Genomic DNA, 25,422 nt, shown 5'->3' on the forward strand with positions numbered 1-25,422 from the left:
CAGTGCCATGTAGGCACAGGAGTTAAAGATGGAGTCATCACAGGGTACACTAGAGACACAAAGGAAAAGGTACTTGTCCCTAGAGAGCAAAAAGCGGGAAGCAGGTATAGTTTCAAGAGGACATTATGTGTGACTTCAATATTACAAGTTCTATCCTAGTGGGTAGAAAAACTACTGCAATAGACATTAGCAATAGACAGAAACATGAATATAACCTGCAGTGGTTTGTTGGTATATTTGGACAATGAAGTGTTTTAGTTATTATATCACATACCTCTCTGAGCACTGGCCCCCCAACTCTGATGAGATCTCCCACTGCCACTCCCTCAGTGCCTTGACTGAGGGCTGGATCCTGCTCTTCCTGCACATAGAGCTCTCTGATGAGACTGGGGGCTGATTAGTGCTCCTGCAGCCACTTTCAGCCAATGACTGACTTCTTAATGCAAATCAGATCACATGACAGCCCTGTGTGAAATTGCAATGGCTCTCCATCACCCAAGGGCCCTGGCTCCCAGCCTCCAGCCAGCCCTGCGGCCCACCTCTCCCACTTCTGTCCCTCCCCTCTCCCATCACTCAGGCCCTCAGTCCTGCTCACTGTTTCTGCCTCAGGGCCTGAAACTCTCATTCCTTCTGCTTTAAAGATGGTTCTTTCCCCAGGATTCCACACAGCTTCCTCTGTCTCCCTCACCTGCCTTAGCAAGGTCGTCCCCGGCCAATCTGACCACTGTGCACACTTCTCGCCCCACACCACACACTCGTCCTCACCACGGCACTGGTCAGGGTTGAATTATTTGTTGTTTCTCACTCTTCAACCAAGTCTTTGCGAGGAGGAACCGCTCTGTCTGTTCACCGTTCTGTCCCGAGCACAGGAGACTCGCTGGCCCATGGTCAGTGCTTCACTGGTACTTCTGGCTGGCCCTTGTGCCTGGATTTCCTGTTATCACTCCTGGTTGTCACCAGGCCCTCCCGATCCCCCAGCCTAAATCAGACTCCCAGCTGCGTTTCTCTTTTGTAAATCTTGTTATTTCCTTCAAAGCATTTTCACACAGGTTTTTTCAATTCATACATGTTTATTTACATTCTCTCCCCAAGAGGACGGTAGATTTGAGCAGGGTGAGGACCGTACACCATATGTACTTTGAGATATACAGCAGATCCTTGAATACGTGCCTTTTTTCCAACATCATTTCATTATGGCGTTGATTAAATGCCACGGGAGCTTAACTCTTGTTTATAGCAATTAGTCTGTGGCAAAATTGGTTTCATTATACAACGTTTTGCTTCTAGTCACAGAAGGTATTGATGAGAAAAGAGGACTAATTGTACCTACGTTGGCCGCCACATACTCTCTCTGCCAGGCACACAGTAGCTGCTCACTTATTCTGTAATGAATGAGAACTAGAATATTCTGAGTTTCTCCCAGGTTTAGGCATACAGTAGAATGTTTTTAAACATAGCCAATAACAGGCTAAGAAATAAGTCTCATTGGGGAAATGTAGAGATCCTTCTCTGGCTAGAACGTGCTCTTGCATTTTGCAGGAAGGCCATCAAGCCCACTCTGACTTAGAGGCACATGTCTGTCTCCTTTTCTCCAACAGGATGCTGGGATGAAAGGGCTGCACCTAACTCTTCCAGAGCTGGAGGAGACATCCTGGTGTGGCGCTCCAAGGCAGGTGGAGGACAGGCAGCCCCGTGGCTCACATGAGGGTAGGAAGCCTCCTGGCTGTTGTCAGCAGGGAAGGGAGCCCCAGGGGACAAGGTTGGGTGGGTCTGGGCATGTGGAATCTGGCCCTTCTTGTCTTCTGTCCAGTCATACTGGTGCAGATTTGTACAGTTTTCAGGGGGTTCTCCTGTGAGAAGCTCAAGCTGCTAAAAGGAAAATGACAACAAAAAGAGTGGGCGACTTACCTTCTACACACCAAAACAGCTAACTCAGACGTGTGGGAGAGGCATGGATGGGTGGTGAGTTCTCCAGAGTGGGTGTGTGAGGTAACAGCGGGTGCTGGCCATGACTGAGCCCACGTTCAGTCCAAAGCTATGTCTCTTGTTCTCATTTGGAAAATGGGTTAATAACACTGTTTACAGGGCAGGGAGAAAGACTGGCATGGGGTCAGGTGACCTGAGTTCTGATCCTAAATCACCATCAGCTAGCCATACGGCCATGAGCAAGCCAATTCACTTCTCTGGAGTTCAATTTCTTTGTACTTAAAATGAAGGCGCTGGTACCTAGCTCCTGAATTGGAAATGACCACACACTCCAGTTTCCCACTGAATGCACCCCGCCCATGTGGGCAGCTTGCAGTCCAACCCCACACCCCCTTGCCCCGTACCAACAGGATCCCTTCTCTGATTTGCCGAGCCCGGTCTCCTAGCTGAAATTCCAGTTCCTCCACCTGCTGCCGCAGGGCTTTGCGTAAAGTTTGCAGGTCCTCTGCCTCCTTCCTGCCGGCAAATAATGGAAAGTCAAATTTCACAATTGCCTCCACCCAAGTGCCATCTTCCACTGTTCCTCTCAAAATGTAGGTCACTTCTTTGCTAGTTCTCCCAAGAGAGTGTCCCCTTCTTCATTGGTAGCAGTTGCAGACACAGGTATATTACCAGGGCAAGGTTTCTCTTTTTGAACAACTCTGTTGCAGAGTAACTTACACATCATGAAGTTTACCTAGGTCGAGTGCAATGCAATGATTTTTAGTGAATATATTAAGCTGGGCAACTGTTACCACCCAGATTTGCAACACTCCTGCCTTCCCAATAAGAACCTTTGTGGCTTTTTACAGGTGACCCCTAGTCCCACCCCTAACCTCAGGCGACTACCCATCTCCTTTGGGTTATGCACTTTTAATCTATGTGATAATAATGTAGGTTTTCTAACTCTCATAAGCCCACCATTAGTACTTACATGAGACTGTCACATTGATTAAAGATACCCTGCTGGCTAGGACTTCTTCTAGTTCTGGCAGATCTTCGACCTACTACGGCCCACCTCTAACCACAGAGAGCCCTGGCCTTCAAGAGTTCATGTGGCTGTCCAGCCAATGGCTCTCAAAGACTCCCACTGAGAAATCAAGAACATGAAAACCAGGGCAAAGCTGGCCAAGGGCTCCTGGGTGCCGCTCTGTCCTGCCCTGATTACTCTTCCTGGCTTCAGGTGTGGGGATTGGTACTCACCCTTATGGTTCCTTCAGAGGAAAGTATAATTACCTCTCCTCTTCCGACATGTCCCTGGAAAAGAGTGCCTGCTGTCCTATAAGGTGCTGTTCCATTTCTTCTAAATGCTCCCGGAAACCCTGGCAGAGCCTCTTCATTGCTTCCATCTCGTGGGCTGTGCACTGAGAACAGAAAGAGTTCAGAAGGACGTCTGTCTGATTCGCTGCCAGTTTACCACGGTGGAGCCTGCCATCCCACCTGGGTCCACCGCTTTGCCGTACTGCTAATGTGTGGGGAAGAGAGCAGGGAAAGCAGGGCCTCGGGCTTCTCCAAGCCACTGGAGGCAGCACTGGCTGAGACAGGAGGGCGGTGGAAGTTGATGGGTGGGAAGGCAGTCTGGGGGACTAGTGACGTAGGGATGGGAGATTGTAGGTAGTGGTGGGGGAGATGGCCAGAGGGCGGGCGTGTGGTTAGAGAAGTCGAGTCTACCTTGTTTAACTGTAGCTGAGCACCACCTCACTCGGAACCTCAATAGCACTGAATACATTTGTTCAGATGGTTATGTTTATTTAGAGAAAGTCTTCTAAGAACATTTTTTATTTGTCTTAGCTTGGCTTAACCACAGTCCCTAGTGATTGAAGTCTGGGGTCACCTCCAGCCAGCTAACAAGCCCACCCACAGGAAGCCAGGCACCACTAGGCACCCGTCCTGCCATGAACTGGAACCAGGGACTAAACCATCCTCTGAGGCCTGCTCTGCACCGCTCCTGATGGGAATCATTCTTTAACCCTTACTTTCTCTGTGTGCTTTGGTTTCCTTATTTAAATACCTTCTTGTAGCCACGAAGCCCTGCCCATTTGTCAGGCACTCTGCTGATTCGCTGTGTTCCTACCAGGCATCTTGTTCTCCAGCCCAGGTTGGACCATGCTTTGAGTGGATTTATCAACCAAAAGCCCATCGTCCCTACCCACCTGACTGACATGAAAACTGGCTGGAGCCTAATGCTCTCTCTACCAGGCCCATGGGTTTGGACCCCCTTTCTGATTGGTGAGGCAGAGGCTGCTAGTTGCCTACCCACTATCTTTCTCCCCTTTGTTCTTACAAGCAAACTCTAATATTTTAGGGACAGCAATGAGTCTAAGTAAAAAGACTACATTCCCCAGCATTCCTTGCACACAGGCAAGCAATGAGATGAAAGTGGAGCCATGAAGTTGGCCCTCTGGGAAGTTCTTGAAAGCAAACTGATTTCTCAGGAAGGCCTCTTTTTAACCTTTTCTTCCTCTTTCCATGGAAACCAGTCTTACAGCTATGTTAATTCCACCCAGCCCTGCTTTAAAGGAGCCCAGGATTTCTTACCCTTCACCTCAAAACCACATGGCCAAGATCCTGGCAGCCCAATGATATATTTTTTAAAAACTGGAATTATAATAAAAATTATTTTCCTAGGAATGCTATTTTCTATTGGAAGCTCTCCATCATTTTGCTTGGAGAGTTCAGTTTTGATTCTATCCTCTAATTTTTGTGTCGAAGAACATGCTGGTATAGCAGAGCTCTCTAGTCACTTTTGCTTCCGTGTGAGTGTACCTGAGTCCGTTAGAGGCACATTTGAGGCATTCTTGGTGTTGGCAAGAGTGTCTGAAAGGTGGCAATTGTGTCTCTTCAAGCCACATAAGATCTTAGTGACTACGAAGAACTTCTTTTCAAGATAAAGTGCTGTAACCCGGAATGGTTAACCAACTGTCCCAAGTCAGAATGTGGCAGTCAGATGTCAAACCCACGCCTGCCAGGTCATTTTTTCTCTCTGAGTCACAGCGGGGACCGCAGTGTGGCTGGCCGCCCAGAGAAGCTATTTGTCCCTTCAGAGGGAGCTGATGTGTGGTCCTAGCAGATTCCTAAAGGGCGACACCATGCCACAGTCAATGAGACCAGGGACATGGAAACAGGCTGCTCAAGTAGGCTAGACATCATCATCACTGAATGGTTTGTCTCCTCTAGTTATTTTAGGTTTTGTACTTGGAAGGTTGGATGGGGGCTAAGATACCCAGCCTGGGGCTCCCTGTCAAGGGAATGAGGTGGAAAATTCTGAAACACTGCCATCTCCTGGCCATTTGGGAACACTGAAAATACATTTGGACTGGAGAACAAGCATTGAAGTAATTCCAAAAAAAAAAGAAAAGAAAAGCTTCAGCAAATGAATGAATGAATGAATAAATAAATAAATAAAGAGGGGACTGTTTTGGACTTTTTTTGTAATGTAAGAGCTGCGCTGTAACACAACATCACACAAGGTCTGCCCTACTGGCCCACACTACTAGGACAGCTTCGGTGGCCAGAGCCACGCCACCAAGAAACAATGAATTTGAACTGGCTAAACTGTGGGTGCTTTCTTTTTTCTTTAAATGTAAATAATAAGCTTTATAAAAGAATTTCTTAATGCCAAAAAATATAATTTATGATACATCTTCTTTTCTGAAAAAATTTAAATTAACAAATCATTGTGAAGAATTCACTTAGGCACAAACATTTAATTATGTCAGTAAACCATTGTCTCAGGGGACTCCTGAGACCATGGAAATGGCATTGACCGGCCAAGTGTGTCCCTCTCTGCACTGTTACCTGCTGCCACTTGAGGGGGTGCGGTGGGGAGATTTTCCTGAACTTTCCACCTAAAGCACTTCTCATTTCAGCCTCTGCTTGGAACTCCCACTGCCGTGTGAGAGACGGCGCCAGTCTCTGCCTGTCATCTCCACTGGGTCCCAGACCTGTTTTCTAGACAAATTTCTCATGAGTGATGAACTTTTCTATCCTTAGCTAGCACCCAGCATCCAACGTGGAGCTGTTTTTCTCCAGCATATTTTTCAGGCCTGCAGACCCCGGCTTGCTCACTGTGGAGGCTTCTTCTCTTTGTTCCCGAGTCTGCTCTTTCGTTTGGTTAAGTAGCCTCTTTCAGGGGTGAATGAAATACCTTATTTTCACTTGCTTTTCTGCCTCTGTGTGTGTGTACATAGGAGTACAAATATGCACGTTTATGTGTGTTTCCTTCGAGTGTACATAGGAGTACAAATATGCACATTTATGTGTGTTTCCTTTGAGTGTATGCTTGTGGTTCCTTGGATTTAAATAAAGNTCACTGTGGAGGCTTCTTCTCTTTGTTCCCGAGTCTGCTCTTTCATTTGGTTAAGTAGCCTCTTTCAGGGGTGAATGAAATACCTTATTTTCACTTGCTTTTCTGCCTCTGTGCGTGTGTACATAGGAGTACAAATATGCACGTTTATGTGTGTTTCCTTTGAGTGTATGCTTGTGGTTCCTTGGATTTAAATAAAGAGAAATGCACTGTCTTCTAGTAACACCCAATGTAGTATGCATTTCAGCAGATATGCAATGCTAAATCAGTTTGATATAAAAATATCATTTTTTGGTATAATTGCAAATTCTAAGAAGCGGGAGGACTAAGCCGATGTGAGACCAGGTATTAGAAGACACGGGATGGCGATATGCACACTCGTCTAAACTCCTATTCTTCAAAGACTTACACACAAGTCTGAGGCTGGGCCACAGGAGTCCTCACCTCCTGCAGAATTGCTATAGGTCACAGTCAAGTCAAGAGGAACGACCCTTTCGAGTGGCCATATTTCTCTACACTGTTGGGGCTGCTCAGAGCTAGGCTCACAGACACTGGTTGGCTTGTGTGAGATCACACGGCTAAGTGACTGTAAGACAGAGAACTGGTTAGACTGCACTGTAGATGAGGTTCAAATGCAGCAATGTTTATAATCTTTCATAAGGATGTATATAAGGTTCTACAGCCCTTTGTACAATATGAATTCATAATAAAATTTGCCTTCCTTAATTCACAAGGTAACAGGAAGTGTAAAATAAGCAGACATTTGTGAGAGAAGACCATAAACCATAAAGCTCTCCACAAACACTACTCGTGATTTGCAATGGGAAGGCACACTCCAAGAGCTTATGTTTAGAAGGCAGGCCAAACATCACCCCTTTGGAGTTTGTTGCCTCATCTGCGCCCCGCCCCCCTTTGCAGAGATCAACACTCACAGAGCACAGCTCCCTCACCGCGGTGTCCTGCAGGACTTCCAGAGTCTTCGTGAACTGGGCTTCCAGATGACCATGTGAGTGCAGGCCGTGCCTACAGGCCGAGGACACTGGGCCGGGGCTTGGCCCCTCCAAGTGGCAGTGGGGATGGTGGTGACAGCAGCCCCGGCAGTGGGCAGGTGTGGCACAGCAGGTGCACACGGGGCAGCTACTGGGGAAGCCGGAGTCTAGGGAGATGGATTCGGTGAGGGGCAGGGCCTCGTTACTCAGAACCGAACAGCAGCACCAGGACCTGGGCTCCCACATACAAGTCTGGACAGAAACATCATTGGACTGTCTGATTTCTGTCCCCAGAACTGGTTGTGTCATGCTAACAGGGTCACCCACAGTGCCTTCTGAACTTGTTCTTCTAGAATGAGTCCCCCAGGCCACAGCACTCTGAGCAGCTGACACCAGACGGGAGGACATCTGGACTGTCACCAACTCGGAGCGATCGGCGTTTGAGTCAGCACCAAAAGGAAGGGCTCCCAGTTCAGGTTCTGCCCGGGGTGGTATTTGACGCAAGGCCCCACACTTTGGCTTTGCTTGAGGAGTAGCACTCCCAGACAGCTTATTTAGGTGGAGTACAGCATTTTCGGATGTGTGACTAAGGTCCACTGCAGAGGTCCTGACTGAGCTGGGCTTGGGGATAGGCGGTGGTGGACTTCCTTGTGACTGGGAGCAGTGGCTGAAGTCAGGACAGGTGTTACTGCTTCCTGCTCCTCTTGGGGCCTCAGACCTGGCAGGCAGTGACTTGTCTTGAACACCATCCATTCTCGGGGATATGTGAGAATCCCAGGGGTGGCTTTCCACATGCGCCTCCCTGGCTCCCTCAGGTCTCAGAAACCCTTCGCCCCCTTGGGTCACCAGAAACTCCAGGGGACAGTCACCCTGGCAGGGAGTCCTGCTGATGTTGGCCTCATGCTGAGTTTGGGGCATGGGCGGGGCCTGCCTCTGGTGGCTGTCTTTTCCTGGGTGATATCCTCCAGTGGTGGCCCAGCTCAGGGCCACATTTGAGGTTCCAAGTCCTGGCTGCACCCCCATGGCCTCCAGCTGAGACTCCTTTTCCACCTCAGGTTCCAGGGACTTGTCTTCTAAGACACTCCAGTATTGGCTGGAAAAGGACGTACTTGCCCCACTCTTGGAGCTAGACTCCTCCGAGTCTCGCTGGCAGTGCTGGGCTGATCCTAAGCACAGGCTCTGACCCCCTGGCTTTGTGCATCCATCCTCAGCAGGGCTCTGGCCTGAAGGCAAGGAAGGCATCTGTGGAAGAAACCAGGGTGGAGGCAAAGGTGTTAGGAAGGTTGGGGGGGCACTAGGCTTAATGTGTGCTTTCTTTTTCCCCTTATCATTACTATCATGAGGCTCAGCTTACTTGTTTAGTAAAATTAAAAGGAAGTAAAAGGCAGAGGAATGCTGAACTTCCTGGCACCCTGTTTAATGTCCCCTGTTCCTTGGGGCCCTATGGCATTGTCTTCTAAGCACCAGCTGCCCTTTCCCATCGTGGCAGCACACTGGGAACTTGTATCTCCTCCCACACTATGGCGCCCCTTCTGCAGTGGCCGCCTAACCTGCCAGGCTGGTGGTTCCGGTGGCTCCTCCAGGAACCCGCTGCTGTCAGACTGGCAGCTGTTTGCTCTACTCACTGTGGCATCTGCAGAAGAAAAGAGAGAGGCCGGGGTGAGCATGGTGCGGCGAAAGGGCCGGCACAACTGGGCTCAAAGGCCCCGAGGGCCCGACGTGCTGTAGATCCCCACTGAGGGGAAGGAGAAGTGAGACGGGTAATTCCGAGGATTCCCCCCCACCCCGACTGTCAGAGCATCCATGTCAAATTGCATCACTGGTTTCCTAACACAAGGAGTAAACCACGAAACAGAGGAGAGAAAATACCATCTCTTAGAATAACAGTGATTGTGAAACAGTGATCTCTACTGAGGGGAAGAAAATCCAGAAGGAAATGCACATGCCTTACAAGTCAGGCTAAAAATAAATAGTAACACCCCAAACTTACAGGTCTGTATGTAAATGAATGTCTGTGTCCCCTCTCCAAATTCATGTGCTGAAGTTCTAACCCCCAAGGTGACAGTATTAGGAAGTGGGGCCTTTGGGAGGTTATCTGGCAATGAGGTCAGGGCTCTTATTAATGAGATTAGTGCCCTTATAAGGGACACCCCAGAGAGCTCCCTTGTCCTTCCGTCCTTCCACCAGGTGAGGACACAGCAAGAGATGAGCATCTACGAACCAGAAAACAGGCCCTTGCCAGACACAGAATCTGCTGGCACCTTGATCTTGTACTTCTAGCCTCCACAACTGTGAGAAATAAACTTCTGTGTTAAGCCACCTAGTGTATGGTATTCTGCTCCAGCAGCCCAAGTGGACTAAGACATACATATTCTTGTTCTTTTGGCTAAATGTTGGCTGGGAACCCCCTACAAGCCTCATCTGGACTCTGCTTATATGACCACCAGTCCCTGCTCACATTGGATAATGCTGATCCTGTCATTTGGAGAGGCTGGGAGGGGCAGAGAAGGAGCAATGGTGAGTGTGAGCAGGCAATGACTCTCTAAGCATGACCATCTTGAAATTCTAAGCCTGTCCATAACTTCTTACATAAATATCCGGCTGTGTTAATGGGAGTTGGGGAAGTGGGTGGTTGCTAGGGAGTTATCCAGCTAAAGATGAAATTGTAGGATTTTCCCCCCTCTTCTTTAATGAGCAATGCCTTCAGCTACACTACAGTATGGGCTAGACTAGGAAGTGTCGGGAAGAGGGTGGTTGGAATGTAGCTTCCTCATAATACCAAAAGCGGAAGGAGGAGGAGAGAAGACAACACTTGGCCTGAGTCTGGGGAGTGGGCAGAAGGGAAAAGCTGACGGTGGTGGGTGCGGTGCTTGGATATCTGGTACCTAATGAGAAGCAGAAAATTTCTTAGCTTGAAGGACTAGCTGCTGCAGAAGACTTCAAAGGGGGGAGATGAACAACCCAGCCTCTGCATGTATGTTCCAGATCCAACTGTCCAGGGCAGCTCCACTCACAAGGGCAGCAGCGCCTCCTCCATTGTAGGACTGCCTCCGACCAGCCTTTCCTGCCCACGCGTCTGACAAAGTGGAGACGAAGTCTGGGGTGGGGGCGTGTGGTGTCTACCAGCCCACACCCCAGGTGCCACCCGCTGAGGTCAACGTAGACAGGAGGAAGCTTAGACTTGTAGAATTAAAAATTTATAAACTCCACATTTGTGAATTCACTTCAAATAAAATGAACAGCTAAAAGTCAGAGGATGTCAGTCTTCAATGGCTGAAGCCTAGAGATATGAAGGGAATGTGAGCCAAGTTTCGAGGACACAATGTCTTTTCACACAGCTGTTATTTCTTGTCATATAATTAAGGGTAAAGTATAAAAAATACTTACTAGTCATAGCCCTAAATAAGACATCTGCTTCTGGCAAGCTGGAGTAACAAAAATGGGATTTCCCTACCACCTAAATGACTAAAAAACTGGACAAAGTCTATGAAAATACAGTTTCAGGAAAATGGACCTCAGGTCATTAAAAACACAGATCATGTGAGCCCTGCGGTCACCCTGACAACGTTTACAGGCCCTGCTGCAGGGCCAGCGACCCCCAGGCTGAGGAGGCAGAACGGAGAGTCTGGAAAGATGGCGCCGGCTCGAGCTCACGGAGTCAGGACAGGGGAGGAAAGAGCTGCATGAAGAGAGAACTCGACAGGGTCCCCCTCGAGTGTGCAGCTGAGTACTGATCGGCGTGTGCACGTGAGAACACTCAGAAGACTGTGGAAAGGAGCACTGGGAGGGATTAGAAGACACAATGCCCGACACTCACCCAGGCCTGGAATAGTGCTGGCTCCCTCCAGCCAGAGGCCAAAGCCCCGCACTTCACAGAGCATTGGCAGGACAGAGCACGCAGCTGGGTCTTGCCTTAGGACTGGGGAATAATCTGCTCTCAAGTGAGTGTTGTTCCCACCTAACAGCTCTTAAAATGAAGACCTAAAATGATCCAACTGTTTCCAAGTAACTCAACTGTGTCTCAGACCTAAGCTGAAGAATATTCATAGCGACACAGTAATATCTAGCACCCACCGGCAAAACCCACAATATCTGGTATCTAATAAAAAACTACTAAGTGTGCAATGAATCTGAATGAATCTGAAAATGAATGCTCATTTTCCAGATTTCCTAGGGAGAAGAAAAATCAAAATCAATCAATTGAAATGAACCTAAAACTGACACAGATGTGAGAATTAGCAAACAAGAACATTAAAACACTGATTATTACGATCATCCATATGTTCGAGGAGCAGAAGATTAAATGTGTTAAGTAGAGAATACGAGATAGTCAAATACACCCAGATTAAAATTCTAGAGATGAAAACTACAGTGTCTTAGGTAAAAGTTATACTGATGAGATTAACAGCATTTTGGAGATGGCAGAAGAAAAGTCAGTGAAACTGAAGACAGGGCCATAGAAACAATCCCAAATAAAAGACAGAAATTACAAAAAGGAATTTTAAAAATCAAAAGAGCATCAGTGAGACCAGGACAACTCCAAGCAGCCCAAGTTCATGGGTAATTGGAATATCCCAAAGAAGAGGGAGCACAGTGGGCAACACGTTTCCAAGAAGAGTTTGTTTCAAGAAGGTGAACCGACCTGGAACACAAGAAATAGGAAGAAAACTGTAACACGGCACATCAAAATGAAATTGTCCAACACCAATGACCACGAGAAAAGTCTTAAAATAAGCCAGAGGAAAAGAAACATTACATGTGGAGGAAACAAAGGTAAGAAAGGCAGATTTCTCATCAGAATAGTCCAAGTGAGAAGATAGTGGAGTAACATGTTTAAAATACTGAAAGAAAGAAAAAGAACCCTGTGTGGGTGCATTTAAAAGATTTGTTACCTAAATCTTCTAAAAGACACTTGACTACATAAACAAAAATTATACAAGGTAGTGTGGGGTTTATAACAAAGACTTAGACAATGGAAAAAAAAAACACCTGTTAGAAAACTGATTCATTTGCATGTAAGGAACTGTCTGTAAAATTTTCCTTTAACTGTGATGCACAGTTTTTATCCAGATTTTCACCTGGGTGGACAGAACACTTGTTTACTTATTGTCAAAGGAAATAGTGTACACACATTGTGTACTATTACAGAAAATCGTGCAAGGATTTCTACAATATTGTGCAATATTTAACACTTCACTGCTCTTGTTATAATTAACTCGGCCAATATTAAAACTCTCCAGATCCTTTTAGAGTTAGAAAAATTCTACTTTAGCAACTATGGGTATAAAATAAATGGTGATTGCAGCAGAAACCTTTCAAAAGCTCAATGCAGAATTTCAAAAATTTTTTGGTGCTATTCAAAGGGCTGGAGCCTCTCCACGGACTATCTCTATGCAAACCTCCTGTTCAAAGCCCCCTTGTGTGCCTCAGGCCCCACCACAGCCTGTTCCCCTGCATCCTGCGTTGTTCCCATGCAGGGCACAGAGCACGCAGACAGAAGACGAGAGCCAGACAGCACTGCCTTCTGCCCTTTCCTCTCGAGCCCCAGGCTATAGAAGGAAGTGGGGGGGGAGGGGGAACCCAGAGGTATTCACCCAGAGGGCCAAACCTTGCTGAAGGATGGACAAAATAGATTTGGAACTTCTTGTCCTATTTACATGCTTTGGTGCAGAGTTTGCACTGTGAGGTGTGAAGGGTCCTGGTGCATCCCTATTCTTAAAACCTTCTAGACAATCTCTGTTTTGGAACAAAGGCTTAAAGTAAAACGTTTGCCGTCCCCTTCTTACACCTCCAGGAGCTGCTGCGTTCAGATTCGGACTCTCCTACTTACTAGGGCATGATCTTGGGCACACCACTTTGCTCTCAGTCTGTTCCTTCCGGGGAAAAATGGATATGGTAACAGTATTTCACTTGTGGGGTTGCAATAAGAATACTATCCAATAATGTATACATGAAGACATGCATATATAGAAAGATGATATAATTATATATATAAATTTTTGCTGAATAGCATCTTAATATTAACTACTCAATCACTGTTGATATCATTTGATTACTATTAATATCATTCAATTTCATTAGTGAGTATAAGTATTAATATTTATTAGAGATTCCCCTTTGCAGCACAGGACTCCCTTCACAGAGTTAGATGCTGCCTCCCCCACACTGGTGGATCCTTCCTGGGAAGGACCCATCCACCTTCTGAAGCCTCTGCCTGGAAGGAGACAGCCGCCTCGGGCACTTTGTCCGAACAATCAGCAGGTGGCAGCCTCACACCGACCACAGCACAGCACAGAGGAGCCAGGGCCCTGTGTGGCTCTGAAAAGTCCACCAAAGGGCTCCTTTTCTGAGCTGGCTTGTTCATAAAAGCTTCCGAATCCTACTGGCCAGCTTCACACCTAACTTAGTTTGAGTTCCTAGCAGCTCAGGGGGAAAAGCCTATGGAATTACGATGTGAACGAGGGCAGAGAAACTGACAGGAGTCTTTTGGGGGTGAGGTGCCCTGTGTCAAGCCAAAGGAACATTCAACCTTAGACTCTTTGGGGCTTGCCATCTTCATCTTTTCTTTACTATTCTACTTTGCCTAGTCCTTTGCCACATTCCTCTGTCTCCCATCCCTGAATGGCGGAAAATTCTGTGACAACTCTGGAGTGAAGCTGAGGCACGGCAGCAAGTGATCTTCGAGGTGGACATTTCAGACAGGCAGACTCAACAGCCGTCAGAGGCTGGGCAGCAGCGAACATGGGGAGCAGCCGCATTTAGACAATAGGGAGCAGTGTGGGTTGTTTGGACTTGAGAGGGGGTCACGGTCACTCCGCAGGCACCCAGGTAAGAAGACAGGATGGAGCCACCTGCCATCCAATGCACAAATCCCTTCCAGAACGTTCCTTAGAGATGGCCATCTAGCCATGGCTTTTATACTTGTGTGACATGGACCTCCTCTCACGTAGTCAGAACATATCATGCGCTTCAGAAAATGCTTTTACATTGAACCAAATGTACTCTGCGGAGTAACGCAGAACAGTCTAACCAGCCCCGTTCAAGGCAGCTCTCCTGGCCTCCCCAGGCCTCGCCCCCCAGCGTCAATCTCCCCAGAGCCTTGGAGTCTGCCCTCGCAGGGTAGGGTTTGCAGGCCACTGTGTCTGGTATTTTTGAATAAGCTCTCGGCAATGTGTGAGGTGAAATCTGGCACCTGCAGCTCGAGGCCGCGATGTGTTCTGACCGGCATGGAGCAGAGGAGGCCCCTTCTGGCCTCGGGATAGTTCACGTCTACACACAGCTGAGGCTGCTGCCATCTGGATGAGTGGTTCCCAGCATTGTCAGTCCAAGGTCAGCCTCTGTTTCCACACGGAGAAATACATGTTTTGAAAATCGAAGGAATGACTTCATTTGTGTGCTTGTGGAATTTGATGTAGCTCGTCTGGGACCATGGTTCCCTCCTGTCAAGGCTAATGTCAGCCTCCATTCTGAAGCCTGTGTGTGTTATCTACAGTCCTGAGACACACTGTGCTGTGGGCCAAGTCACTGTTCATATGCTGAAGAGAACAGACCACAGACAACTTGAAAGGGTATAGAACTCTCCATTTGCCAGATTTCTGCTTTCAAACTCAACAGACGAGCCCTCGTGATCTCCTGGCATCTAACAGGCAGATGCTGGTTGAGAGGGAAATGAGCACAAAGAACCTTCTCTGTTGGTTCTGTGGTCTGAGTGCTGTATTCTAAAAATACATCATTCCCACTTCTTCCTCTGGCATCTTCTCAATACCATGTTCTTTAAAATTGTCTTAACAACACACTACCTTAGCACATTGAAAAGATACTGTGGAGTAAAATATTCAGAGCGAGTGACTTGGCGACCTCTCCCTGCCCCCTCCGCCCCCACAAGCTGCCTTTCTGCCCTCAGGAGAAAGAGGCCAGTGTGCCTGGAGCGAAGCGGCATGAAGTGGTCAGGGGTTGTTCATGCACACTTGTGGGATGAAACAAGTTAAAACTTTAACAGCACACTTGCCTTCATTGTCCTGGAAGAACAATGAAGACAGACAGACAGACAGATTGTCTGTCAACAATCTGATGACAGATTTTAATTTAGACCCAGTGCTTCTCTTATATTTCAACAGGAAGAAGACATCTCCAGCACAAAATGAACACCGTCCCCATCACCACTTGAGACAATAGCTGGATTGCAAGTTTTGTAACATCAGTTTCTCTGGAGCTTTTCATGTCTGTACTGATTCAACTGTTGTGGTTGTGGAGGCAACCAGTCCAACTGTCTGTGCTCCTGTGCAGCTGTCTGGGAGCAAACAGTTGACCATCGGGTGGTTATGTCAAATGCGCAGACAGGCAGAGGCAGCAGAAGTCCTTGCGCACGGCAGCCTACTCGATCGACAGTCATAATCCAGGATGGAAAAGGAAAGAAAACTGGAGTTGCTGCACTGGAGAACTAAGATTTTCATCAGAAACCAGGCTCATGCTTTCCCCATCACTGCCTTCCGGGAACTGTGCAGGACACATGGATGCATCAGAGACAAGGAGAGCCACCGGGTGGTTGGTGTGTTGGTTCCCTTTTGCCCCTCCTCACCTCCACTGTCCCCACTCCAGTCATTCTCTGCCCCATCTGTGCTCTGGGCTGTCACGCGTGTAGCAGTAGGAGACCGAGGGCAGAAGAAGGAGCATGGGGTATTGATTCCCCATCGCCTCCTTTTGAAAACAGCTATGGATCGTCCTGGCCAGAGCTCCTGGTAGGGGCTCCCCTTCTGAGGCTTCCGCCTTTGCCAGGCTCCAGGAACACAATTCTCTCCTCTGTTTTTTCACACTCATGGGTGGCCACAGCTTGCTACTCCTGCTAGGCCTAGGGTGTGTCCACCTCTTACCAACTTTGGAATCCAGCCCCCCTCAGTCTATAGTTCTTTCAAAAATCTTTTCAGTGAAGCCCTTTGAATGTGCATCTCTTCCCTGACAGAGTGACAGGCCCTCAGCACCGTGGACCAGATCATCACAAATGCCATGGTTCACTAGTGCTCACACAGCCCCGTATCTTTTCAGGTTAATTCTGATCAGTCTGCTTTTTCATGAACAAAGAGGCAGGGGTGACCTTACCTCAGGCAAGCTTGGAGGAAAGATGGACAGAGGCCTGGGACACTACTCCCTGTAACTGTCGTATTTCATCACCTTTGTCTCTTGGTCTTGCTCATTTTAATGATTCTCTAAAGAATATCTTCATGTCCCCTTTTCTCCCCATTATTAACGTTATTTTTTATTGCTTTCAAGTAATTTTAAAGTTTTATTAAAACATATTTTATATATAATCTCCACTCCTTTAACAGCAACATTTACTGACCGGGTGTTCTGTGGCAAGCCCTGGGTGAACGGTGGGGAGAATTGAAAAACACAGCGCAGCATCTGATGAGCTTGTCTGTGGGCAAAGCCACAGGTTAAGGGTAAAATAGATGGTAAAAAAAATACTAGGAATGCTCTTTAATTTAAACTGATGACAAGGAAAAGTACCCAGAACATCTTCCCCAACATATTTGTTTTAGAAACATGTAATTCACAAGGTATGCCTTCTGAGCAACCAAATAAAAAAAATCGTCTTAAAACAGATGATTAGCCACCCTCTAAAAGAAAGCTTGCTGTATTTATAAATTCACTCTACAAATACTTATCTCCTGAGTGCCTACTGTGTGTGAGGCAATGTGCTCAATTCCAGGGATACGCAGGGAAGGAGACCATACCTCCCCACTCCTGAAGTTCACATTCTAACGCTCTGGGAAGGAACTCTGAGCATGGCCTTAGCCCTCACAGTCAAACTGCCTTTACAAGAGCCTTTGAGCACATTTAAAACTACGTTCCTTTATCTGGGGCCCTAGCAGCCCTGGCTCCTCCTCTAGAGCCAGTCTCACAGACCTGGAAATGGGGGATTCAGATGCTAAAACCTATTCAGAAGAGAAATCCTGAGTACCTACTATGGGGAAACAGTCCAATCAGACTGCTGTATCTACTTTTGGGATATTCATGATGGAGAAGGGAGGTGGGACAACAGAGGAAAAGAAAAATCCTGGGTCTATGGATACTAAGACACAAACAAAAATTAATTAGAAAAACTTTTTTCTACCAGTAGCATCAGATTAGTGATGGCAATTTAAAATGTTATCAATGGCAACACTCGGAACATAAGGGCATTCACCCAAACTTAAAGCATGAATTGTAGCCAGAAGGTGGCCTATTTCAGATTGACTTTTCAGAAGGCATTCGATGATTGGCCTAATTTCAAACAAGCGATTTTAATATCTTTAGTCACAAATATACTCCATTGCTTTATGTGATGTTATGATTCTTTTTTCTGGACTTTGCTCTTGCAAAAGGAAAATTGGAAGATACATGCACAGTGACAGGTTTGAGGCGGAATCCTTTTTTTTCTTGATAGAACATGTTTTTGCCAAGTTTACAACCCACTTGAACTTCTGTCTGTTCTTTGATTTTAGAATCAGCTTCAGCTCCTTTTAACATTAGAAAAATCACAGATTTAGTCACAGAAAAAGAAGTCCTCACAAAGTTTACAGAAGACTTTTATCATTCCCAAGTATCTGTAAATGAAGAACTGTCTTGTTAATGTTCAGTGAAGCTGAATCTGAACTGTAGTGCTTTAATTTTAGGAGAGATCATTTTATTTTGATTAAGCACTTATAACCTCATTTTATAAAAGATTTTTAAAAAGGCACCCTAATAAATGCTTACTCTATTCTTTATCTGTTTAAAAAATATGCTTTATTTAAAAAACGTCATTGATGGCCTGTTGCTTCAACACACATACTTTTGAAAGTTTGCTATATATTAGCATGAAGGTCAATTCTGGGAATTGAAGAGAAATGAGGCATTATTTCTGCCACTGAAATACTATGATGTAGTAGATTTAAGCTGCTTACACTTAGCTTCACACAAAAAGTTAAGACAAAGAGTAAGGTAGGAACATGTTACACAGATCAGTGGTTAATCATCAAACACTCAGAATGGAAGATTTGGGACTGAGTCTTGGGTCTGAATTTGTCATTAATTATCACTGGCACTAGGAACAAACCTCATGGGCCTTTACCCTCTCATATATAAAGTATGGAGGTTGGCCTAGAAATGCAGTCATTCAGTCTTCCATTTTACAATGGCGAAACTCTGGTGGCCTGAAAATGAGTTCACTCCACCTTCACCCCTAGGTATCTAATGCAAATATGCACACGGCTCACTAAAGCCCATGGACACACAGGAAGGGCACCTTGCAGGTGTTTACAAAGAGGGGGACTCAATCCATATTAAAAGCCAATAAGCCCTGGCTGGTGTAGCTCAGTGGATTGAGCGCGGGCCTGCGAACCACACGATTGCGGTTTGATTTCCAGTCAGGGCACATGCCTGGGTTGCGGGCCAGTTACCAGCAGGGGACTCATGAGAGGCAACCATACATTGATGTTTCTCTCCTGTCCTTCTCTTCCCCTCTGAAGATAAATAAATAAAATATTTTTTTAAAAAGCCAATAAAATATTATGGCTATCATAGACAGACTAAAGGTAAAGCAAGTATGATTTTTAGACACTGGGAGAAGACAAAGGTAGGCAGGGAGTCAGGGAGGAGGGCAGGGGGGAAGGTGCTGTCCCAGACACACAGTCAAGTGGCGAGCAGTCAAGTCTTACAGAGGGAATCCGGAAATGCTTCGTGTCCCCCAGGCCCTCAGGAAGCAAGTCATAAGCCATCTCACCCACTGTGGCTTCTCGAGGCAGGCAGTCTGCAGCAGCAGAGCACATGCTGTGATAAAGTTACACCGGTGGGTTCTCTGCAGCCTGGAGTTTGCAGGACATGCCCTCTGAGGTCAGATAAATCAGGGTTTTGTCCTGATGCCAGCACCTTCCAGCTGGGCCAGCCTGAGTGAGTTACTTAACTTTCATCAATCTTGGTGTCATCATTCACAGATTAGAAATAATGGCAGGTAAGTCTTAATACAGAACTATAATTTGGGGGTTCTATGTGGCAACCCAATCAAGGAAGAAGGTTTTGGGCATCTGCTTTTGGCCTTGTTGGGCTCCCTTTTGCTTTCGTAGCTCAAAGCCTTTTCTAACATTAGCTCTACCTTCTCTATGGGAAGAGCCTTCTGGAGCCAGTTTGTCTTGCACCCTCCCTTTCTTGACCTAAAGCTGTGCAAACCTTGGTACCTGGGGCTGGCAACACCCAGAAGTGTCCAGCAGCGCTGCATCAGAGGACAAGAACGAAAGCGGGGCACTCCGAAGAACGATGCCAACTTGCCCCTCTTCGTATTTTCCCAGGGGCAGCCCTAATTACTTGTGATGGGGCCTCAGTGCTGTTTTGGCGGGAGAGGCAAACTGGGTGGTGATTGATTTGAGATGTATGTGAAGTAGAAATGATCCTAAGTTTGGAAAAATGATCACATTTCTGATCTGGATACAGACATCACGGTGCTTGCTCCTGATGGTGCCCAGACGGTGCAACACTTCCTGAGAGTCTGTGAGCTCAGTGGGCTCCATCTTCCCACGGCTTCCTTAAGGCCCCAGGGAGGTCATGACACCAGGAAATGTCTGCACAGCAGGTGCGGTTTCTCTAACGACAGTACATATGTATGCTTCTGAAATTCTTTCTCCACCATTTCCCTCGCTACAAATAGAAAAGGAACTTTAGTTTCTTTTCCTGCAGTGATTCGTAGTCTTAGAGGTGAATTTAAGTACCTTTCTTCTGAAGTCAAAGATTTTCTTCTGAAATTCAATTATTTTTATCTCCACTCTTTCAACTCAACATCCTGAACTTACTGTGGGAGTGAGAAGGGGCACAGAGGAGAAGTAGGAAACCATAAGAAAGTGTGGGTGCTGTTTTTCCCTTCCTGGACAAGACACCGAAAGATTTGGAAGGTGAGGGACTGGTCTAAACAGCGTCTGCTTATGAAGGACAGCAGTCAAATGTGTTTCCTCTGAGTCAGCCTGTCTGAGCTCTGTTATTGCCACTTACGGTGACATTTTCTTCACAAAAAGCAAGATGGTTTTGATTTTATGATACACTTTCTTTTAATGAACCTGTTGGGGATATCTGGATACTATGTCAATGCCCTCCTTGCCTAGCTTAGAAATGCTTAACACTGCATAGAGGGGTATGATACCTCTGGCAATCCAAAACTGAAGGCTAATTTTATTATAGCCTTCATATTTCTCAATGAAATGCTTGACATTGAGAAGCATCCAGCACCTCCTCAGCAGAGGTCTGCCACTTTTTTTAACTGCCGGTGGGATTTCTGCCCCAATCGGAGCAGTGCAGCAGATCTACCTAGGTGATCGCAGTCACAATAGGGCTGTCCCTTCTCCAGGCTTTTCTCCCTGAAAGACGCCGAATGCTTTAAAAATTGAACAAGCTGATAGACAAACTGCACTGGGACAAGCATGGCTCCGCTGATGAGCCCCCTTCTCGGGGGTAGCCCCCTCCAGCTGTTCGCCACCTCACGGTGCTGCGCAGGAGCAGCTGGTTAGAAAGGAAAGAAGAATGCCACCTGCAATGCAAGCAACAGGGGGCTTGAGGAAGAGAAGACTATCTAGACTGAAATATGACCGGGACAACCGCACTGTGCATCAAACCACGGAGATTAAAATCATTCCTCTTATAAACAGAGCACTGGGGTTTGGAAAGACAGAAAGTAGGCAGGAGAGATTCGGGAGGCTGACAGCAGTTTGAAAGACAAGCTATCATTTTTATGTTGATGACATATGCATTCTAGGAGCCTTTTAGGTTTTGTGTTTTGTTTGGGTCTCATCCACTTGTGCATAATCCTCATGCTGTTTCTCCTTTGGGGCATAAAGGAAATCTGGGGGGAAAGCCACTGAAAACTATTTCCTCAGCTCTCTGGGGAAGCTACTGTGTGACTGAAGGTATTAGCTATTTCCAAAGCTAAAATGACCGATAGTTCCTGTGGAATCGGTAAGACAATGAGAAAATGCATCGTTGTCGGTGTGTGGAAGAGCCTGTTACAAAGTGTGTTAACCCCCTCTCTTCCGGGCCCTCTTCACTTTCCCAGTGGTTTTCCTGAGAGCACTTGAGAATCACTTTAACACAAACCTTTCTCCCTAGTTCCACTTCTGGGGAACCCAGTCTAAAGGGTAGAGATGATTCATAACTGAACTCTGGGACTGGCATGTGGAAGAATCTAATTATTGAAAGCAAAAGGCTCAAATATGTAAAATATTTATCACTAGGCCCTGAAGGGCTAACCATACATTTAATACATGAAAAAGTAAATGAACCATAATTTATATTTTTAAAAATCAAGAAAAGCCACAATTAAAAGTCATGATCAATTGAAAGTAATATTACTAATAAGCAAACCATAATTCTTGAAAAAGTCAAGAATTCCAACAATGTACATATTCATGTGCATAGTAGGCATCTTGTAACAGTGTCTAAGCTTTGCCTAATTCAGTTGTCTGTTAAGAAGCTGACAAGCTTAACAGACAACTGAATTAGAATCCTCAGTAAACCTTAGCATATTGCTTGTATTAGTTCTTAATTAGTCATTTAGTATATTAGTAGTAATGATGTTGATCATATCTGAAAATTAATGTCTATGTAATTACACATACTTTGCTCATAAGAATCAAGAAAGGATTTCTGGCCCTGGCTGGTGTAGCTCAGTGGATTGAACGCAGGCCTGCGAACCACATGATTGCGGTTCGATTCCCAGTCAGGGCACATGCCTGGGTTGCAGCCCAGTTCCCAATAGGGGACTCACGATAGGCAACCATACATTGATATTTCTCTCCTTCTCTCCTTCCCTTCCTCTCTAAAGATAAATAAAATCTTTTTTAAAAAAAGAAAGAATTTCTGCTTTTTAAAGTCAGTTAAGGTCCCATTGTGCTTAAGAGTATACTAGGGATGATACATTGATGACTATTAATCATGTCTTTGTATCTTTTCCATAGAAATATAGAAATGAGAGAAGAGAATTTGCTAATTACTTTCAAGATGGATCCATAGTAATAATAATAGCACTACCACTTTCTTCTTGCCATTATTGTTCTTCATGTTCTATACATGTTTCTAGTTCTTACAACTTCCAAGTTGGATATATTCTACAATGTCCATCATGAAAATGGAAGCACTGACATTTGTGGCCCTCAGATAATTTATGGTAGGTAATATACATGACCTGACCTTATGTTCATGCTTTTTCCGTTAAAGCACACATATAAAATCTTTTTTTTATGAGTCAGTCTTACATCCACATTCAAAGAATAAATAAGAACACATTGACAGTATGTGTTTAATGAACCTATATTATTTTCAGGGACAAAATTCTTGACTATGGTAACTTCTACAGGTTTGCTAGTCAATATATATAGTGCAATATATATATTGCAATACTATATATTACTATACAATACTATATACTATATACAATATACTATTGTATATTACTATACAATACTATATATTACTATATTGCAATATACTATATTGCAATATACATATTGCTAGTCAATATATACTTTCTCAAAGCCACCCTTATTTTCCTTAAGAAAATATAAAATTAATTACGCTAAATTACATTCTCAAGCTGAAAGCTCATGTCTTAAAAAGAAATATCCGTTTAATCTCTTGGCTAATGGTGATGGAACATTAGCAATTGACCAGAGGACATTCCAGGATTCCTTGTGATCTGAAAGTACAAATGAAGCTACTGACTCAAGAGTTTTCTCAGTGGTTGTTTCTGAAGTAGATTTCAAAAATAAGCAATGACCTTTCTAAAATCTGATAACAAGGGTGTTCAATACTCTTGCCTCAGAAAACCTAAATTATCCACCATAACACAGCTGTGCCAGGACACCATAAACTTCATTACCCCATTTGATATTTTTATAGGCTTTAAAATCTCCTGAAATTATTAGTAGTTAGTTAATTAATTCCACAATTATTTACAGAATACCCATTATGTACTGGGATCTGCACATGTTCTGCGGATCTGGGTACACAGAATTGAACAGAACAGAAAATTACTGTATTCATGAAGTACATAAACCTATTAAGTGCATGTCATTTCTTCCTTTTTTAGAGGCTTTGAATTATCTACAGCTCTGAACACAGTCAGGGCTCAATAAGTATTTGTTAAATTACTAGATAAAGTATAGATTTTGTAAACCATTCAATGGCAAGAATGACACGAATGTAACTTAATGTCATAATGCTATACAAAGAACAATAAAGAGTTAAAAATGATATCTGCATTTCTGAGAAGGCTTTTCTTTTCCAAACTCAGGAAGGTGGAGTATATGATGTAACTATAAACATAACTATTGGGATTGGGCTTCAGACTAATGTGAAACAGACTATGATTGTATGGGGATTTCAAAGGAAGATGACCTTAACCAAGAGTAGCTTTCCTTCTGGTGTGTCTTACTACCTGATATTCTACTAGTAGAAACTTTTAAATCAATTGTTACTGAACAATACAACAAATGTAGGCTCTTACTAAAGTGGTGGAGTAAACATACAGAATTTTTTCCTTGCGGACATCTCGCTAAAACTACATTGGAAAGTGTGTTTTATTACAAAGACATAAAGGGAGAAAAACACTCTGGAGTAGTGTAAAACTAACCCCCAACCCCAATACTCCACAAGAGCAACAAGAACACTGGCAAAAACTGTCAAAATCAACTTTTTCAGAACTCTAGAATTAACCAACGGCTTGTAACAATCTAAGGAACATCGATTCAAGAAAATACAGCAGGATATAACTGAGAACAGTAAACTGTGGCATTTTTAACTTTCTCTGACTCCATCATCCTCTTGCCAGCTCCAAATTAGCCTGTTAATAACACTCCTGAAACAATGATAGCTGTGAAAACGAGCAGCCCTAGCGGTTACTGACCTGCCCAGCAGCTCTCTGTCAAAGCCCTATTCACTAGACTTTCCTTTATATGGCCTGACTTGCAGCTCCTTAGGTGAGAAAAGCTGTATCATCAGGGTATTTGTTGAAAACAACCAATGGTGATTATTTAACACTGCAGCTGCCTGAGGTGGTGACTGACTAGCTGAGCAACCAGAAGCCAGCTCCTACCTTTAGGGGACTTTGAAAAGTGCTGATATATTCCCATGCATCTAGGAGGCTATATTCATGTTCAGGGCTGAGTGAGTTACCAGCAAAGATCTGAAAAGACCCTCATTTCTCACCTCCAGATGACCTTGAGGTTCTGCATAGGAAGTGAAGGTGGAGTTATAAGTAGTTAGAACAGTGAAGGCAAGTTCAACATCTGCACAGAAACAATCTACAAAACACCACAGTTAATGTCATATTAGTGGTAAAAAACTGAATGCTTTCCTTTTAAGATTAAGTATAAGAAAAAAATGTCCACTCTCTTCACTACTATTTTCAGTAGAATTAGTCAAAAAAAAAAAAAGAAATAAAGACATCTGGGTTGAAAAGAAAGCAACACAATGATTTCTATTTGCAGTTAATGTAAACCTTTATGTAGAAAATCCTAAGAAGCCCACTAAAAAACTATTAGAACTAATAAATGAGTTCAGCAAAGTTGTAGAATATAAGCCCAATATATAAAAATCAATGTCTTTTGTATACATTAGCAAAGAGCAGTCCAAAACTGAAATTAAGAAAACAATTTCATTTATATCATCAAAAAGAATAAAATACTTAAAATAAATTTAACCAAAGTACTGCAAAACTTGTACATGGAAAACTGCAAAACAATGTTAAAATAAATGTCAAAAGACCAAATAAATAAAAGATATTTCATGTTGTAAGTCAGGAGGCTTGATATTGTTGAGATGGCAATTGTCCCCAAACTGATTTGAAGATTTCATACAATTTCTATCAAAATCCCAGTTTCATCTTTTTTGCACAGAAATTGACAAGCTGATTGTAAAATTCATGTGGTAATGCAAAGAATGCAGAGTGGGCAAACAATCTTGAAAAAGAAGAACAAATTTGGAAGACTTATTCCTCCTTCTTTAAAACTTACTATAGAGCTACAGTAATGAAGATAGTATGGCACTGACATAAAGATAGACATATTGATCACTGGAATAAAACTGAGAGGGTTTAGAAATAAACCATTACACTTATATTCAATTAATTTTCAATAAGATTACTAGAAGTAGTTTTATCAACAAACAGTG

The 25,422-nt window shown here is 44.6% G+C and overlaps 1 protein-coding gene across 4 annotated transcripts in view; it reads right to left on the bottom strand.

The window, feature by feature from the left end:
* Positions 1-1,050: 1,050 nt before the first annotated feature.
* ITPRID1 (ITPR interacting domain containing 1) overlaps positions 1,051-25,422 on the bottom strand; it is an 86,054-nt gene continuing 61,682 nt past the window's right edge. For 2 of the 4 annotated variants that reach the window (XM_037041190.1, XM_037041193.1), the window contains 5 exons: positions 8,811-8,893; positions 7,204-8,502; positions 3,202-3,329; positions 2,331-2,442; positions 1,051-1,869 (listed from right to left, as the gene is read on the bottom strand). In XM_037041190.1, the coding sequence (XP_036897085.1) occupies positions 1,564-1,869; positions 2,331-2,442; positions 3,202-3,329; positions 7,204-8,502; positions 8,811-8,893 (1,928 nt within the window). In that variant the 3' untranslated portion in view covers positions 1,051-1,563. The remainder of the gene's footprint in view (positions 1,870-2,330; positions 2,443-3,201; positions 3,330-7,203; positions 8,503-8,810; positions 8,894-25,422) is intronic. The other 2 variants (XM_037041192.1, XM_037041191.1) reach the window with 2 other exon arrangements.

This window comes from Sturnira hondurensis, unplaced genomic scaffold (assembly GCF_014824575.4).
Source record: "Sturnira hondurensis isolate 20B ecotype Veracruz unplaced genomic scaffold, ASM1482457v3 Scaffold0002840, whole genome shotgun sequence".
NCBI classification, from domain to species: domain Eukaryota; kingdom Metazoa; phylum Chordata; class Mammalia; order Chiroptera; family Phyllostomidae; genus Sturnira; species Sturnira hondurensis.